This window comes from Natator depressus, chromosome 1 (assembly GCF_965152275.1).
Source record: "Natator depressus isolate rNatDep1 chromosome 1, rNatDep2.hap1, whole genome shotgun sequence".
NCBI lineage: Eukaryota > Metazoa > Chordata > Testudines > Cheloniidae > Natator > Natator depressus.
This window is the reverse complement of record NC_134234.1, coordinates 333,955,282-333,972,350: the sequence shown is the minus strand read 5'-3', so window position 1 is coordinate 333,972,350 and position 17,069 is coordinate 333,955,282. Positions and strand designations below refer to the sequence as shown.

General features: G+C 40.0%; 1 protein-coding gene across 4 annotated transcripts in view; it reads right to left on the bottom strand.

Annotated features, from left to right (window-relative positions):
• The window catches only part of UPF2 (UPF2 regulator of nonsense mediated mRNA decay), a 136,516-nt gene that overhangs the window by 57,922 nt on the left and 61,525 nt on the right, over positions 1 to 17,069 (bottom strand). For all 4 annotated transcript variants that reach the window (XM_074942626.1, XM_074942625.1, XM_074942627.1 and 1 more), the window contains 3 exons: positions 5,510 to 5,695; positions 3,231 to 3,434; positions 2,212 to 2,487 (listed from right to left, as the gene is read on the bottom strand). In XM_074942626.1, the coding sequence (XP_074798727.1) occupies positions 2,212 to 2,487; positions 3,231 to 3,434; positions 5,510 to 5,695 (666 nt within the window). The remainder of the gene's footprint in view (positions 1 to 2,211; positions 2,488 to 3,230; positions 3,435 to 5,509; positions 5,696 to 17,069) is intronic.

The following is a 17,069-nucleotide window of genomic DNA, read 5'->3' as shown; positions in this document are numbered from 1 at the left end:
AACATCTTTTAATTTTTAGACTGATCAAATTTGATATGTATTGACAGGGAACCCCATAATATTTTAAATAATCACTTCTTTAGTTTAACCACAAAGGAACTGAGTTAATATATATGCCAATTAGGGCTGTCAATTAATCGCACTTAACTCACGTGACTAACTCAAAAAAATTAATCGCAATTAAAAATATTAATTGCGATTAATCGCAGTTTTAATTGCACTGTTAAACAATAGAATACCAACTGAAATTTATTAAATATTTTGGATGTTTTTCTACATTTTCATATATATTGTATTCTGTGTATAATTGAAATCAAAGTGTATATTATTTTTATTACAAATATTTGCACTGTAAAAATGACAAACACAAGAAATAGTATTTTTCAATTCACCTCATACATAACTGCACTCAAAAATAGAACAATGTAAAACTTCAGAGCCTACAAGTCCACTCAGTCCTACTTCTTGTTCAGCCAATCGCTAAGACAAACAAGTTTGTTTACATTTAGAGGAAATAATGCTGCCCTCTTCTTATTTACAAGATCGCCAGAAAGTGAGAACAGGCATTTGCATGGCAGATTGGTAGCCGGCATATGCTAAACATTTACATGCCAGATACGCTAAACATTCGTATGCCCCTTCATGCTTCGGCCACCATTCCAGAGGACATGCTTCCATGCTGATGATGCTCGTTAAAGAAATAATGTGTTAATTAAATTTGACTCAACTCCTTGGGGGAGAATTGTAAGTCCCCCGTGCTGTTTTACCTGCATTCTGCCATATATTTCATGTTATAGCAGTCTCAGATGATGACCCAGCAAATGTTGTTCATTTTAAGAATATTCACTGCAGATTTGACAAAATGCAAAGAAGGTACCAATGTGAGATTTCTAAAGATAGCTACAGCACTTGACCCAAGGTTTAAGAATCTGAAGCGCCTTTCAAAATCTGAGAAGGAAGTGGTGTGGAGGATGCTTTCAGACGTCTTAAAAGAGCAACACTCTAATGCAGAAACTACAGAAACCTAACCATCAAAAAAGAAAATCAACTGTCTGATGGTGGCATCTGACTCAGATAATGAAAATGAACATGCGTCGGTCCGCACTGCGTTGGATTGTTATCAAGCAGAACCCATCATCAGCATGGACGCATGTCCCTTTGAATGGTGGTTGAAGCATGAAAGGACATATGACTCTTTAGCACATCTGGGATGTAAATATCTTGAGACGCCAGCTACAACAGTGCTATGAGAACACCTGTTCTCACTTTCAGGTGATACTGTAAACAAGAAGCGGGCAGCATTATCTCCCGCAAGTGTAAACAAACTTGTTGGTCTGAGCAATTGGCTGAACAAGAAGTAGGACTGAGTGGACTTGCAGGCTCTAAAATTTTACATGGTTTTATTTTTGAATGCAGGTTTTTTTGTACATAATTCTACATTTGTAAGTTCAACTTTCATGATAAAGAGGTTGCACTACAGTACTTGTATTAGGTGAATTGAAAAATACTATTTCTTCTATATTTTTACAGTGCAAATACTTTATTTTTTATTACAAGTGAGCACTGTACACTTTGTATTCTGTATTTTAATTGAAATCAATATATTTGAAAATGTAGAAAACATCCAAAAATATTTAAATAAATTGCATTCTATTATTGTTTAACAGTGCGATTAATTGCGATTAATTTTTTTAATCACTTGACAGCTCTAATGCCAATACTTCTCCACTGGAGTTATCTTTTAACTTCCCTGTTTTCCTTTTGTCCTTCGAAATTAAACTGAAAGAGATTAACACAAGCACTCTGAAGTCCACGAATGTTTCAGAATATTCTATGGAGTTACCATGGCAACATCCAGTTACATTTGACATTTTAATGCCATTTCAAAAATCTCTCTCATTAAAACTATGAACATCAGAAGGGATTTAAAACATCATTACAGAGCTTGTAGGGTTCACACTCAGGCCTCAATTCAGCAAAGTATTTAAGTATGTGCTCAATTTAAGCATGTGAATAGTCCCAGGGAAGTCTACAGGACTGCTCATGTGCTTAAATTTAAACACATTTAAATGCTTTTCTGAACCAGAGCCCAGACAATAAAAACCTAAATGTACAGATTCTAGATACTATATAGATAAATCTTTAGGACCATGCAAAGATACACCCACCACACAAAGTTAATTTTAAACACAAAGTTAAATTTATTAATACCTGAAAGTACACAAGAAAGCAATCAAGCTTCCGTTTGCTGGAACCTCTGTCAAAATATTGCCCACAGGTATCAAGGATGGTGCAGACCAGTCTAATTCGGAAAAGATGTTCTGGAGGGTCCAGTGAACTAGCAGTACCATCAGGGTTCACACCAAATGATGTAAATGAATATAGAGTTCGAAATATTACAGCTGACTCTACCATTCGGTAATTGTAAAGTTCTCCCAAGAACTTGGCACTGCTGATCCGTCGCTGATTAAACTTCGGCTGGTTAACCTGAAACAAAACCCAACATTTACTAGTTTAATGCAGGACACATTTTTACTTTTATACATGTGGACACAATAGGAACTACTATAAGGAGCCTTACAGTCTCCACTACAGAAATGTAAACTAAAAAAGTATGTTTTTGCTTTAAATAATGTGGTCACTCCTTGATATAATTTGTTACAATAGATCCCAAAGATAACTCTGTTCTATCTACATAACATATTACATAAATTTTAGCATACACAGTAGTGCAGATAGTCATAGAACCTGGCCAATCAATAGATATAAAGGTTTGAATGAAGTCCAGTCCTGTATTATTTAAAAGAAAGTTTCTGGAATTTACTTTTTTTTTTTTTGGGGGGGGGGGGGGTTGGTATCTAGAAAAAGCTTTCAATAACTATGAGCTCTATCAAATTATGGACTTCCAAAGAAAATGATATGAAAATCCATGGCTTCAGATATTTAAACACTAGACTAGAAGACTAGAAAAGCATTATAAACAGTGCATAGGGAACAATCTTACTATGGCAAGGGGACAAAGTAGGTACCGCAATAACCCTCTCTCATTTTTATTCTGACTTGATGATTGACCTTAAAGAAAGAAGCAGGCACATAGGTACAAAAGTAATCAATCAAGCAATGAAAAACATTTTCCATTACCTCTATTTCTATTTTTAAATTGTATTTAGAAAGGTTTTATTTTAATTTTTCTGATAAACAAGTGAATGAACTTATAATATATTTTTTACCTCCATGCCTAGGCGAATATCCTCTAGCACTCCATCCACGACATGAATTCCAACGTCCTCTTGGTAAAGCACCAACCCTGCTAAGAGGTTAGCTACACAGTGAATACTATTGTATTTCACATTCCAAATGTTGATCATACAACATATAACATAATCTTTCACTTCAGAGTCCTGCCAGGGCAATTTGCGCATCTGTCTCAGGACCTAAACAAGATTTGTAAAACACAATTAACAATTCAGTAGGCAAAGTTGGGTAGATGCATGTGTAAATGAAACCTGTTATATCTTGTAGTCATTACAAATGCCACCCACAAATAGTATTTGTGGCCTCTTTCTAAAGAAACACCCCCACCTATTCAGAAGTGGATTCATGTGTTATACAAATGAAGTCAATCTAATGGATATATATCCTAAGCCATGGGTACCTAATCTAAATCCTACTCCATGAGAAGACAGGTGGTCCTCTCCAGCTTGTCATTTATCGAGGCGCTCTCAATAGTTCAGGAAGCCAGTAAGAAATCACGTGACCGGGAGTAGAAAGATCTAGAACAACTAACACGCTACAAACCACAAGACCATCTTCTTCTGAAAGGCTCAGATAGCAGGAAGCACCACTTCATCAGTGAAGCTGCCACTTTATCCCCTTTTCCGTAAAATCCATGGAAATTAGCTGATACTTGTAATGGGACTCAGAAGAGCAGAACTATAATATTGGAACGGCATTGAAAACATACTAAGATTAAAACAAAATTCTACACTTCTCTTGAACAAAGTAAACCGAGTCACAACTTAAGTAAAGGTGATCTGAAAGCAAACATGAACCTTAACATCTAAGCTACACATAGAAATTGTTTTAATGGGGAAAGTTAAGTCTACAGAATAAAAACAAGGAGTCTAATATACCCTGAACTTTTAGGGCTAGATTCTCAACTGGCATAAACTGGTGGAGTTCCATTGCTGCTAACAAAGCTCCACCAATTTACACCAGCTACGGATCTGATCCTTAATTTATATATGTGTTATTTATTTTGCCTAGTACTATTAAAAACATAAAGCGAGACAGAAACCCAGACCACTTATAAAAAGGTATGGAATACATTTGGTCTGACCTAATACAAACATTGTGCAGGATGGAAACAGATGCTTTGGTACCATATTCACTCAGCACTGGATGTCTAACACATGGTTCTCAACCAGGGGTACATGTACCCCTGGGGGTACACAGAGGTCTTCCAGGGAGTACATCAACTCGTTTAGATATCTGCCTAGTTTTACAACAGGCTACACAAAAAGCACTAGGAAAATCTATAAAATTAAAATTTCAAAAAGGTTCTCACTTCTCACAATTCTTACTTTCAGGTTGGGTGCAGCTATCTACTTCCACAACACTGAAATGGAAGTATAATATGTACATTCCAGCTGATTTTATAATGATATGGTAAAAATGAGAAAGTAAGCAACTGTTCAGTAATAGTGTGCTGTGACACTTGCATTTTTATGTCCGATTTTGTAAGCAAGTTGTTTTTAAGTGAGGTGAAATTTGGGGTACACAAGATAAATCAGACGTCTGAAAGGTGTACAGTAGTCTGGAAAGGTTGAGAACCATTGGTCTAACAGACATCCAAGGTTATACCCCAGAGATACTGTAGACTCTCCCTGCACATGTCTTAGAATAAGACTGGTGTACCTTTAGAGTTTGAGAGCCTCACCCCTCAGCGTGACTTGATGAGAAACCACAAAGTGTTCTTTTCTGGGACTTGCATATTCTCAGACCTACTCCTCTTCTCTTCCTGGAAGACTAAAATCAAGGCTGGAACTCTACCTGGATATCCCCATTGACTCACCTTAAAATATCTTGCCTTGTGAGCATGCACATGCCTCTGATTTTAATAGCTCAGATAGTGTGCCCATCTTTAATATAATCCTGATCAAGGCATAGCAGAAGCAGTTTCTCCTCTCCTGGGAGTAGTAAACATTAATGTCAACCCTGCCCTCAGACACTTGCTGTGTTCCAACTTTCTTGGATCCTTCAGAACAAATGTCAGATCTGGATAATTCAAAACCTCTTCCCATCTTTTCAACCTCAACCATTTACATGGGTCAAGCAGAAGCCTTCTTTCCCAGCATTAGTTAACTTCATCCTTTCACTCTCAGGTTCTAAATGAGTACCTATAATTATTGTTCTTGTAATAAATAATTTAAGAAAATATAAAAAAGGAAGAGTTGCATCATGTCACAAGTACTGCCATCTACAACATCAAGATTTCACATGGATTCACCTTCTCAGTGGTGACCTTGGAGAGATCCTTGTAAAGAAGCTTACGAATATACTCCTGCAGAGGTGGGCGTTTCTTCCTCACAGTTTTTTCAGCAGGAGGGGGATTACAGTAGTAGTATGCATTCTCCACCATTGTGACATACCGTGCGTCGAGATGCATTGCTTGTTTCTTTCTCATCATTTGTTCCTAGAAACAAATAAAACATATCAGGTGAAAAATGTTTCTCATTAAGCTATTAAAGTTCCCTCACACCAAAAGTCTTCATAGTGTAACTGATGGGTGGCTGGAGGCAGAGTGCAGAGAAATAAATTACAAGTATGTTGCTTGTGATGGTGGGGGGCAGAGCTCAACAGCCCTAGGGCTAATTTCCAGTTTATGTCTTATGTTCCTAAAGCTCATGCTTCAGGGTTTTGGCTGACAACTGGGAGAGGCCAGGAAGAGATTATTTTCTTTGCAATGTATTCTGGGAGGTTTTTAAAATCTCCTTCCTCAGAAGCATCATGGATGGCCAAAACTGGAGATGGGAAATGGGGCTGGGCGGGCTAGTGCTCTGGGATGGCACTGAGCATTCTCGCACTCTCAGGTGCTTGGCTGGCTGGCTGGCTGGCTCTTGCTCACACTCTCAGGGTCTAACTGATCACCATAATACGTCGGGTCAAAAAGGAATTTGCTCCTAGGTCAGACTGGCAAGTACCCTGGGGTTTTTCCGCCTTCCTCTGTAGCGTGTAGGCATGGGTCACATGCCAGGACTATCTGAGTATTTCTAATTCAATCAATTCCCTGCCATTGGAGGGCCCTCAAGCACTGGTGCACCTCAGTCCCTCCTAGTCTCTGCCTGTGGCACATAAGTCTAGTTTCCTGTGGGCCTCATTTACTTTGGACTCATTTCCGTTGTTGGGTTCAATGTGCAGGTGCTGGGTGATGTCGGTGGCCTATGATATACGGGAGGTCAGACTAGATGATCAGTGGTCCCTTAAACTCTAGGACTATGACAATTTTTTTTGCAGCCTTCTTAAAAACTCAGGTGAAAGCTTGAAATTAAGTAGTTTGTTCCGTATGACCATCGTAAAGCTCATTTATTTTCAACTATGTTTCTCTAGGGATCACATGAAGAAGATTTAAGAGACATTTAAGTTTTATCTTAATGAAACCTAAAAAGCGCCTATTTATTCATACTATGATTCTACTTAATAAGCTCTTCAGCTATTAAACATAAATCCTGTGTTCATGCAGTGATTAGCACAATGGAGCCCTGGTCTATGATTAAGGCCCCTAGGTATGACAGTAATACAAATAAAAAATAATGAGTTGAAATATTTAAATTAGCACAGTCAATCAATAAAGACTTCTTACACACTTTTTACAACATGGTGAGAATCAGCAAAAATTACACTGGGATTCCTTATTTACTTTTTTTCAGTGGTATTACCTCTGATATTTATATTTCCCATGGTATACTCCAGTATTGGCAGCTAGATTTTGGGACGACAAGATAATAGATCGCAAACAGAATACCACAGTAAACGACTATTTCAGGAAAAATGAGAACAGGGGTCAGAGGCTGAAACCTGCTATACACATATACACATCAAAATACAAGAACACAAGCAGTTCTAAATTGGTGCATTGCACAATTAAAAATATTGAGATTTAATTGAATTTTATCATACAATATTTAAAACAAAATGATATAAATCACACCAAGGTTATCACAGGCTCCACATAGTCTGAACAACTCTGGAGTTGTTATCCTAAAGGGATCACCTAACTTTGGAGGTTACGTATTAAGAAGCCAAATAAGGATCAATCATACCATTTAAGGATGTATCCAAATCTTAGCTTGTCTATGCATAGTAACCTAGAGCATCAAATCTAGCTATCATCAAAACTCAGGTTTCCAGTACTTTTTCATTCCCACATGCAAAAGCTGTTCATGAAGCCAAAGTGGTCTACTCAAAGCTAAGAATAGTTAACATTCTTTCACTGTAGTCTTGCCCTCCTAATCAGAAAAGTTTAGAAGGAGGTTGAAGATCTTGAGAGCAATAGCAATAGGTAATGCAGTCCAATATCCATCTAGAGAGAGTCTTTTTTAAGAGATTGAGGATCCCTTAGATCTGTCAGCAATAGAAAGAAATCGTCTGGGAGACTTCCTGAAGGGCTTAGTCCTATCCAAATATAAGGCTAATGATCTCCTGCATCGAGCGTGTGTAATGTCACCTTCCTTTTGTCCCAGTGTGGTTTCAGAAAGAAAACTGGGAAGCGGATAAGCTAGTTTATACAGAAGTCCAAAGATATTTTCAGTAGGAACCGTGGGTGTGGTCATAGTGTAATCTTGTCTTTGAAAAAGACTGTAACAGGTGAGGGTAACCCATTAGAGCCCTTATCTCTCCTTTACTTCGAGCAGAAGTAATGGCTACTAGAAATGCGGTTTTCCTAGAGAGGTACAGAAGTGAGTAGGTGGCCATGGGTTCAAAGGGAGATCTGGTTAGCCACTTGAGGACAAAGTTGAGGTCCTATGTCAGTACAGGACATCTGATTTGTGGGAAGAGGTTACCCAGGCCCTTGAGAAACCTTCTTTTGTAAGGTGAGTGAAAAAAGAACAACAGTCTATCTTATGATGGAAGGTAGTGATGGCTGCAAGATGCACCTTTACAGAGTTTAGAGATAATCCTGATTTTTTTGGTTCTAGGATGTAATCCAGCACAAGTGAAAGTGCAGAGAATGTAGGAGTAATGTACCTCAAGTCACACCGGAGTTGGAATCTCTTCCACTTTTGAACATATGTGTGACGAGTATTTTGCTTCCTTCTATGCAACAGCACCGCCTTTCAATCCTTGGAGTGGGTCATTTCCAAGCCTTTGAACCATCGAGGAGCCATGCCTTGAGCCAGAGAACCTGCAGATTGGGTTGATGGACCTGGTCAGCATCCTGAGAGAGGAAGCGAGGAACAGGCTCAAGATCAAATCACCAGTAGAATAAGGTATGTAAACCATGTCTGACGTGGCGTCATGGGAGCTATGAGGATAACTGTGGCTCTCTATTTTTTTTTTTTTAAATCTTGAGCCGGACCGTGAATATTAGAAGAATCGGTGGAAAGGCATACAAGAGATCTGTGTTCCATTGTAGAAGAAAGGCGTCTCTGAGAAAGTGATGACCCATGCTGGGCCTGGAGCAGAACTGGGAGCACTTCTTGTTTCTGGCTGTGCCAAATAACTTTATCTTTGGGACTCCCCAATGTAGAAATATGCTGTGGCGAATGGAGGGATTTATTTCCCATTCATGATCCTGGGAGAAATTCCTGCTGAGAGTGTCTGCTGTAGTGTTTTGTATGCCTGGGACGTAAGCTGTTGAGATGTTGATTTGGTGGCGAATGCACCAATTCGAGAGTTTCACTGCTTCGACACAAAGGGAAAATGATCTTGCTCCTCCCTGACACTTTATGTAAAACGTACATGAGATGTTGTCTGTCAATCTTTATATGCTTGCCCCGATCAGTGGTAAGAAATATGTACAGGCATTTCTGACTGCTCTGAGTTCTAGTAAGTTGATATGTAGTGTGGACTTGAGTGGGGACCATTTGACTTGAACAGTGTGCGTGTCCAGGTGGACTCCTCATCCCAATAGGGATACGTCTGTTGTGATTATTAAAATTAGGGGTGATTGAGTGAAGGGCACTGCTGCACAGACATTGTGACTGTCTTTCCACCAGTCAAGGGAGTTGCTGGCAGAAATCTCAGGGCTGACCCGGATTGTTGAGAATAAGTTGACTAAGGTGTTGAACCTGCATGAGGGAAGGAAAGCGTTAGCCTCTACTACATCTATATAGGCTCCTATGAATTTCAGATGCTGTACTGGAGTTAATATGGATTTTTGGATGTTTAATTGTAGTCCCAGCTGAAGAAATAGGTCCGTGGTCTTTTGTGGGGCCGTCAAAGCTTCAAAGGAGTGTGCTTTGAGCAGGCAATTCTCTAGATGTGGGAATATCTTAATTCCTTGTTTGCACCACTACCACAGAAAGGACTTTTGAGAACACTCTGGTGCAGACGATAGTCTGAATGGGAGCACCTTGTATTGAAAGTGATCCTGTCCCTGAATGAATCACAGAAACCTTCTGGGATGGATGGATTGCAATATGAAGATAAGCATCTTGTAGGTCAAGGTCTGAGAACCAGTACCGTTGGTCCGAGATGGAATTATTTGTCCAAGAATAACTATTTTGAAGTGCTATATCTTTACAAATTTGTTGAGTGAACTTAGATCCAGAATGGGTCTCCAACAGCCATTCTTTTTCGGTATCAGAAAGTACCTGGAATAGAATCCCTTCTATGTTGAGTGGGAACTGGTTCTATAGCACCTAGGTTCAGGAGAGAGTGTTTCCTGAGGTACAAGATGCTTGTGAGAAGGATGCCTGAGACGGTCGGGGGGGGGGGGGGGGGGGGATGGGCAAGTGGGAGGGAGGTAAAATGGATCAAATACCCTGTGGAGATGATCTCCAGTACTCACTTGTCTGTGGTTATACATTTCTAGTTGACGAAAAAGAGTAAGGTGGTCACCGAAGCAGGGGAGATGTTCGGGTTGTTGCCACAAACAAAGATGAAGGTGGTAATTTGGGGTCTCAACCACCATGTCAAAATTGGTGTTTAGATGTAGATGGGTGTGAAGTTGATGATTGTGGGGCAGCTGGTCTCCTCTTTGGTAGACACTGTCTTCTTGGTTGGGGCTCATACTGCCTCTGAGGAGGAAGAAACAGAGTAAACCAGGATCTCTGTCCCATGGGGGATTTACCATATCTTCTTTTTTGTGCAGGTGTGTAAATTCCCAGCAAGCACAAAGCAGCTCTAGCATCTTTTAGTGTGTGAAGGGATTCATCCATTTTCTCTGCAAATAACTTTGATCCCTTAAATGGAAGGTCCTCCACAGTAAACTGGACTTCTTTGGAAAGCCAGAAAGGTGAATCCAGGAAGCCCTCCACATGACCCATTGCTGTGGAGATGGGGCAGGTGGCTGTGTCAGCGGTGTCTAGAGAGGCCTGCAAAGATGTCCTTGAGAGATGTTGACCTTCGGCAATATTTTCCTGAAACTGCTCCCTCTGATCAACTGGAAGATGGCCAATGAAAGCGTTTAGTTTGGAATAATTGACATGATTTTATTTTGCAATAAGAGCTTGGTAATTGGCAATCCTATATTGCAGGGTTGCCGATGAATATGATTTTCGCTCAAATAAAGCAAGACATTTCAAGACCTTGTCATACGGTGTCGATTTACTCTAGTGCTGTCTACCACATTCGTTTACAGCGTCAGTGACAAGGGAGTTTGGGATGGGTGTGAAAATAAAAAGTCCAAGTCTTTAGAGGGAACATAGTATTTTTTGTCCACTCTCTTATATGTAGGCAGTATCGTGGCCAGTGTCTGCCACAGAACCTTTGCTGGGTCCAGCAAGGCCTCATGAATGGGAAGTGCAAAGTGGGCAGATGAGGAAGTGTGCAGGATGTCAAGCACCTTGTGGTGCAACTCCTTAACCTCTTCCAGAGGAATTGGTAAAGAATCCACTACCCTCTTGATAAGGTCTTGAAATTGTTTGAAGTTGTCGGCCAAGGTTGGTGGGGGAGGCATAACAGCTTCATCAGGAGAGGATGAAGAGATGTTAAATCGTGGGAGTAATCTTTTTGTCTAGTCTTGCTTCCTGTTCCTCAAAGGTCTCCTCTTGTGGATCAGGAGGTCCAGACAGAAGCTCTAGAAGATGGCCTTCTCCTATCACAATGGGAAACCCTACGGGTCTTTGAGAATTGGTGTCTATAGGCTGCCCATGGGTCCTAGTAAGGCCACCAAGGTGGTGCAAAGGGTATGGTTAGGGGCACCCAAGGGTGTGCCAAAAGGTCCCGTGCCAAAAGTGAAATCCCTGCAAGCTGCATGGAAACTTTTTAATGACACCATAATAGAGATTCAATTTAAATGCATTAATGCAAATTAAAAAACATAGGAAGAGGATAAAAAAATGCCATCGTGGCTAAACAAAGTGAAAGGAGCAGTTAGAGGCAAAAAGGCATCCTTTAAAAAGTGGAAGTTAAATCCTACTGAGGAAAACAAAAAGGAGCATAAACTCTGGCAAGTGAGGTGTAAAAATATAATTGGGAAGGCCAAAAAAGAATTTGAAGAGCAACTAGCCAAAGACTCAAAAAGTAACAGCAAAACATTTTTTTAAAGTACATCAGAAGCAGGAAGCCTGCTAAACAACCAGTGGGGCCACTGGATGATAAAGTTGCTAAAGGAGCACTCAGTGAAGATATGGCCATTGCTAAGAAACTAAATGAATTCTTTGCATAGGTCTGTGAGGAAGATTCTCAAATCTGAGCCATTCTTTTTAGGTGACAAATCTACGGAACTGTCTCAGATTGAGGTGACGGAGGAGATTTTGGAACAAACTGATAAAATAAACAGTAATTGTCACCAGTAATTGTCACCACGGCCAGATGGTATTCACCCAAGAGTTCTGAAGGAACTCAAATGTGAAACTGCAGAACTACTAACTGTGGTATGTAACCTATCATTTAAATCAGCTTCTGTGCCAGATGACTGGAGGATAGGCTAATGTGACGCTAATTTTTAAAAAAGGCTCCAGAGTAATCCTGGCACAGGCCAGTAAACCTAACTTCAGTACCAGGCGAACTGGTTGAAACTACTTAAAACAGAATTATCGGACACTTAGATGAACATAATTTCTTGGGGAAGAGTTAACATGGTTTTTGTAAAGGAAATTGTGCCTCACCAATCTAGAATTCTTTGAAGGGGTCAACAAGCATGTGGGCAGGGGTGAACAAGTGGATATACTAGGTTTAGACTTTCTGAAAGCCTTTCACAAGGTCCCTCACCAAAAGCTCCTAAGCAAAGTAAGCAGTTATGGGATAAGAGGGAAGGTCCTTTCATGGATTAGTAACTGGTTAAAAGATAGGAAACAAAGGGTAGGAATAAATGGTCAGTTTTCAGAATGGAGAGAAATAAATAGTGGTGTGCCCCAGGGGTCTGTACTGGGACCAATATTCTTCAATATATTCATAAATAGGGCCCTACCAAATTCACAGGACATTTTGGTACTGCCCACCATTCCGGTACAGCAGAAATTTTGCTTTCCTTGGGACTTGCTGGTTTAAGAAACACCTGAGTTGCCCTTGCTTGTCACTGACAGGTTCTTAGTACCAATCGCATCTCATTCCCCGGATGTGTGTGCTGTACTGATGGAGTCTCCCTCAGCATCCATAACTGCTCCACCTCTGCCAAAGGAGGAGGAGGACGATGACAACAATTTCTCTTCAGTCTCTGTTGAAGGCTCTCCATTCCACTACCAGGGAACAAGCCAGCCAGAGACCTCTGCAGAACCAGTTTACTGCCACTAGAGACACGGCCCACCCTGTTGGTATGGTTGATTTTGTATCCCTGCCCATCCTGGCTAATAGCCATTGATGGACCTATCCTCCATGAATTTAGCTAGTTCTTTTTTGAACCCTGTTATAGTCTTGGCCTTCACAACATCCTCTGGCAAAGAGTTCCACAGGTTGACTGTGCATTGTGTGAAGAAATACTTCCTTTTGTTTGTTTTAATCCTGCTGTCTATTAATTTCATTTGGTGACCCCTAGTTCTTGTGTTATGAGAAGGAGTAAGTAACACTTCCTTATTTACTTTCTCCACACCAGTCATGATGTTATAGACCTCTATCATATCCCCCCTTACTCGTCTCTTTTCCAACCTGAGAAGTCCCAGTCTCATTAATCTCTCCTCATACAGAAGCTGTTCCATACCCCTCATCATTTTTGTTCCACTTTTCTGAACCTTTTCCAATTCCAATATATCTTTTTTGAGTTGGAGTGACCACATCTGCACGCAGCAATCAAGATGTGGGTGTACCATGGATTTATATAGAACCAATATGATATTTTCTGTTTTATTATCTATCCCTTTCTTAACGATTCCCAACATTCTGTTTGCTTTTTTGACTGCTGCTACACATTGAGTGGATGCTTCCAGAGAACTATCCACAATGATTCCAAGATCTCTTTCTTGAGTGGTAACATCTAATTTAGACCCCATCATTTTATATTATAGTTAGGATTATGTTTCCCAATGTGTATTACTTTGCATTTATCAACATTTATCACATTAATTCTCATTGCAAGTAGGCATTGTTACCATTTTACTTGTGGGGAAACAGATAGGGATGCCCACAGAGGAAGTGTCAGAGCTGAAATCAGGGAGGATGGGAAAAACTACCTAATTTCAAAACATACCAACAATAAGTCAGATACCAAAGAATAGGAATACTGGTGTCTGTGCTAGAGCTATAAGAGTATTTTATATCAGCTGAGAAGTCTCCTTACATATATGCACGATATAGACCCATTTTTAGAGAGGAGTCTGGTAAGAGCACAGGTCTGGGAACCAGGAGCTCCTGAACTCTGATTTCAGCTCTGACATGTCCTCTGTGGACATCCCTGACTGTTTTCCCACAAGTAAAATGCTGACAATGCCTACTTGCAATGTAGGAGTAAAATGAGAATTAATGTTACAATGGAGCCTTCAGGTTTTTCATTTTGAAGCGCAACTAAATTAAAAATAAATAAATAAATAAAAATTTAAACTAAATTAAAAAATTAGAACAGTGGTACTATCACAGGATGTGCATAAAGTACTCCTGGGGGCACTCTGCACCAAAAAATTAAAAATCCTCTCCAGAGCCAAGCTGTGAGCCCCCGCCCTTGCCCAGAACCTGTCCCCCCTTCCCACCCAGAGCCCTGGGATCCAAGAGGGAGAAACAGCCTGATGCTCCATCCCAGGCTTGCACAGTTTCCCGCATGCCGCCCTCTCCTTCCCTCAGGGCACGCTGGGAACTGCAGCTGCCAGGAACACTCTAATGCCCTCTCCCTCCCCCCAGCAGTGACTTGTATGTGCAAGCTCGGTTCTGCCAAATCCAGTGGACCCTAGTGATGGCTAGCAGCACTGCAGACCATTTTTGTGGGGGAAATGAAATTTTATGTGCATGTTAATTTCTGCAAAATTATGCATTGCGCAGTGGCACAGAATTCCTCCAGGAGTAATAAAGGGCACGCAAAGCGCTTAAGCATATGTTAAACACTGAACATGAACATTTCTCTGGGACTATTCATGTGCTTAAAATTAAGCATATGTTAAAGTCCTTTGCTGGATCAGCTTCATAACAAGCATATGAAATCATGTAATCATATTATAGCCATGATCTTTCCTTTCTTCTTTCCTTCACCATCTCCGCCCCACTTTGTTGCACTCACTTTTTGCATCACATCTAAAATTAATTTACAAACTTCTTTGATCAAGGACTGAGCTATAGTAAAGTGCCTAACATGCTTTTGGTGCTGTATGAACAACAATTAGAAAGGAAGCAAGGTCTAGTTGCTAAAGTACAGGAGGAGTTAGAAGATCTGTATTCTACTCCTGGTTCTGTCACAGACTTCCTGAATTACTGCAAGTAAAATTCACCCTCTGTGCCAGCCAGTTTCCGTATCTGTAAATAGGTAACTATGACTCACCTACCCCACAGAGGCACTGTATAGCTTAATTTAGAGGTGTTTTTATAACACCTGGATATCACTAAGGTTAGAAGGGGACATAGAAGATAAAAGTATTATAACTGTCCAATAACTAAAGACCTTTTCTTCAAAACCATGATTATCTGGAGACATATTTTCTAATATATCTTACTGAAAAACAAGATCAGAAAGGCACAACATGTGGATTTATTTTTTTCTTAGCATGTTATCCATTACCAGAAGTGCATGCATTTAATAAAAAGAGTTTGTTTCTTCACAGCCCAAAATACTAAATCATAAGTTATTTCCGTAGCAACAAATTCTGTGTTGCACTTCACATCAGGAGGAGATACCAAGTTGAGAAGAAAGCTTTATAAAAATACAAATTATCCTCCCTAATACAGAAAAAACACAGAAAATGCTAGCCCAAGCATATATCGTGATATAAAATGTTCTCATTTTTTAAGTTTCCTCCTTTATGAAAACTCATCTCTTAATCTGTAAAATAATGTATAGCAGTTCTGCTGATAATACAAGCCCCTAAGCAGCTCTACAAGAAGCAGAAAGTGGCAGTTTGGGATTTATCTGGATTAAAAAAAATTGAGTTCAGATGGATATTTGAGGAATTTCTTTATGTAAAATATAAAATAATGAAACCAAATGGGCAATAATAACTAAAATACATTTGATTTTCTTTCACTTGGAAATCAGAATTTTCTTGCACATCAACACAAAGGATTGTATAGACTTTGATGTGAAGGCAAGTACAATTATGACATAAATGAGCTACAAAACAGACGACATACTATGAACATTTATCACATTAATTCTCATTGCAAGTAGGTTATAAGAGCACACAACAAACACAACCAATATATATCAAAGGCAATTTTGACTTATTTTTTTCATTTTTGTTAATCCTTTGCCATAAGATGAGACTCAACAATATTTCATCTCTAGAGATAGCTCCACAATGTCAGCTGAGCCCAGAATGAGCTATCTTGACCTGTCAATCCCAGACCTTATAGTACCCTCTGTAATGATCCCATGGCCTATTAGTGGGCAATTCTGATCAAATCTTTTCCAGTCTTCTGCTGGTCACTGTGACACAGAGCCTTGGAAGGGAGTGCAAGTTAAAGAAAAAGGATTTTTAGGACTCAAAACATTCTCCCTGGGAAAGAAAAAAAAGAAGTCCATTATCTTAATCATAGAATCATAGACTATCAGGGTTGGAAGGGACCTCAGGAGGTCATCTAGTCCAACTCTCTGCTCAAATCAGGACCAATCCCCAACTAAATCATCCCAGCCAGGGCTTTCTCAAGCCTGACCATAAAAACTTTTAAGGAAGGAGATTCCACCACCTCCCTAGGTAACACATGCCAGTGTTTCACCATCCTCCTAGTGAAAAAGTTTTTCCTAATATCCAACCTAAACCTCCCCCACTGCAACTTGAGATCATTACTCCTTGTTCTGTCATCTGCTACCACTGAGACCAGTCTAGATCCAGCCTCTTTGGAACCCCCTTTCAGGTAGTTGAAAGCAATTATCAAATCCCCCCTCATTCTTCTTTTCCGCAGACTAAACAATCCTATTGTAACACCGACAGACCCTGGTTGTCGGTGGGCAGGACTGAACCAGGGACCTCTGGAGCTTAGTGCATGAGCCTCTACAGCATGAGCTAAAAGCCAACTGGCTGTTAGCTACTGTGGTAAAGCAGACTCATTTAACTCTAAGTGGTCTCGCTGCCACTGGGTGGGACAGAACACCACACCCAGGAGGTGTGTTGGTTTCATTATCACTATTCAGATTTTTTTTAATCTAGTCCTATGATTTCCAAGAACTTGCTCTCATTTCAATTTTCCATCTGGATCCTTGCATGGGGTTGGTAGGAAATGATCCAGTTAGTTGCAACATGACTGCCAATCATTGTAAGACACAGCTAGTTGGAGACCTTATTACAAAATTTATGCTCCGCAAGAAAAGCTTAAGGCTAAAAAATATCCAG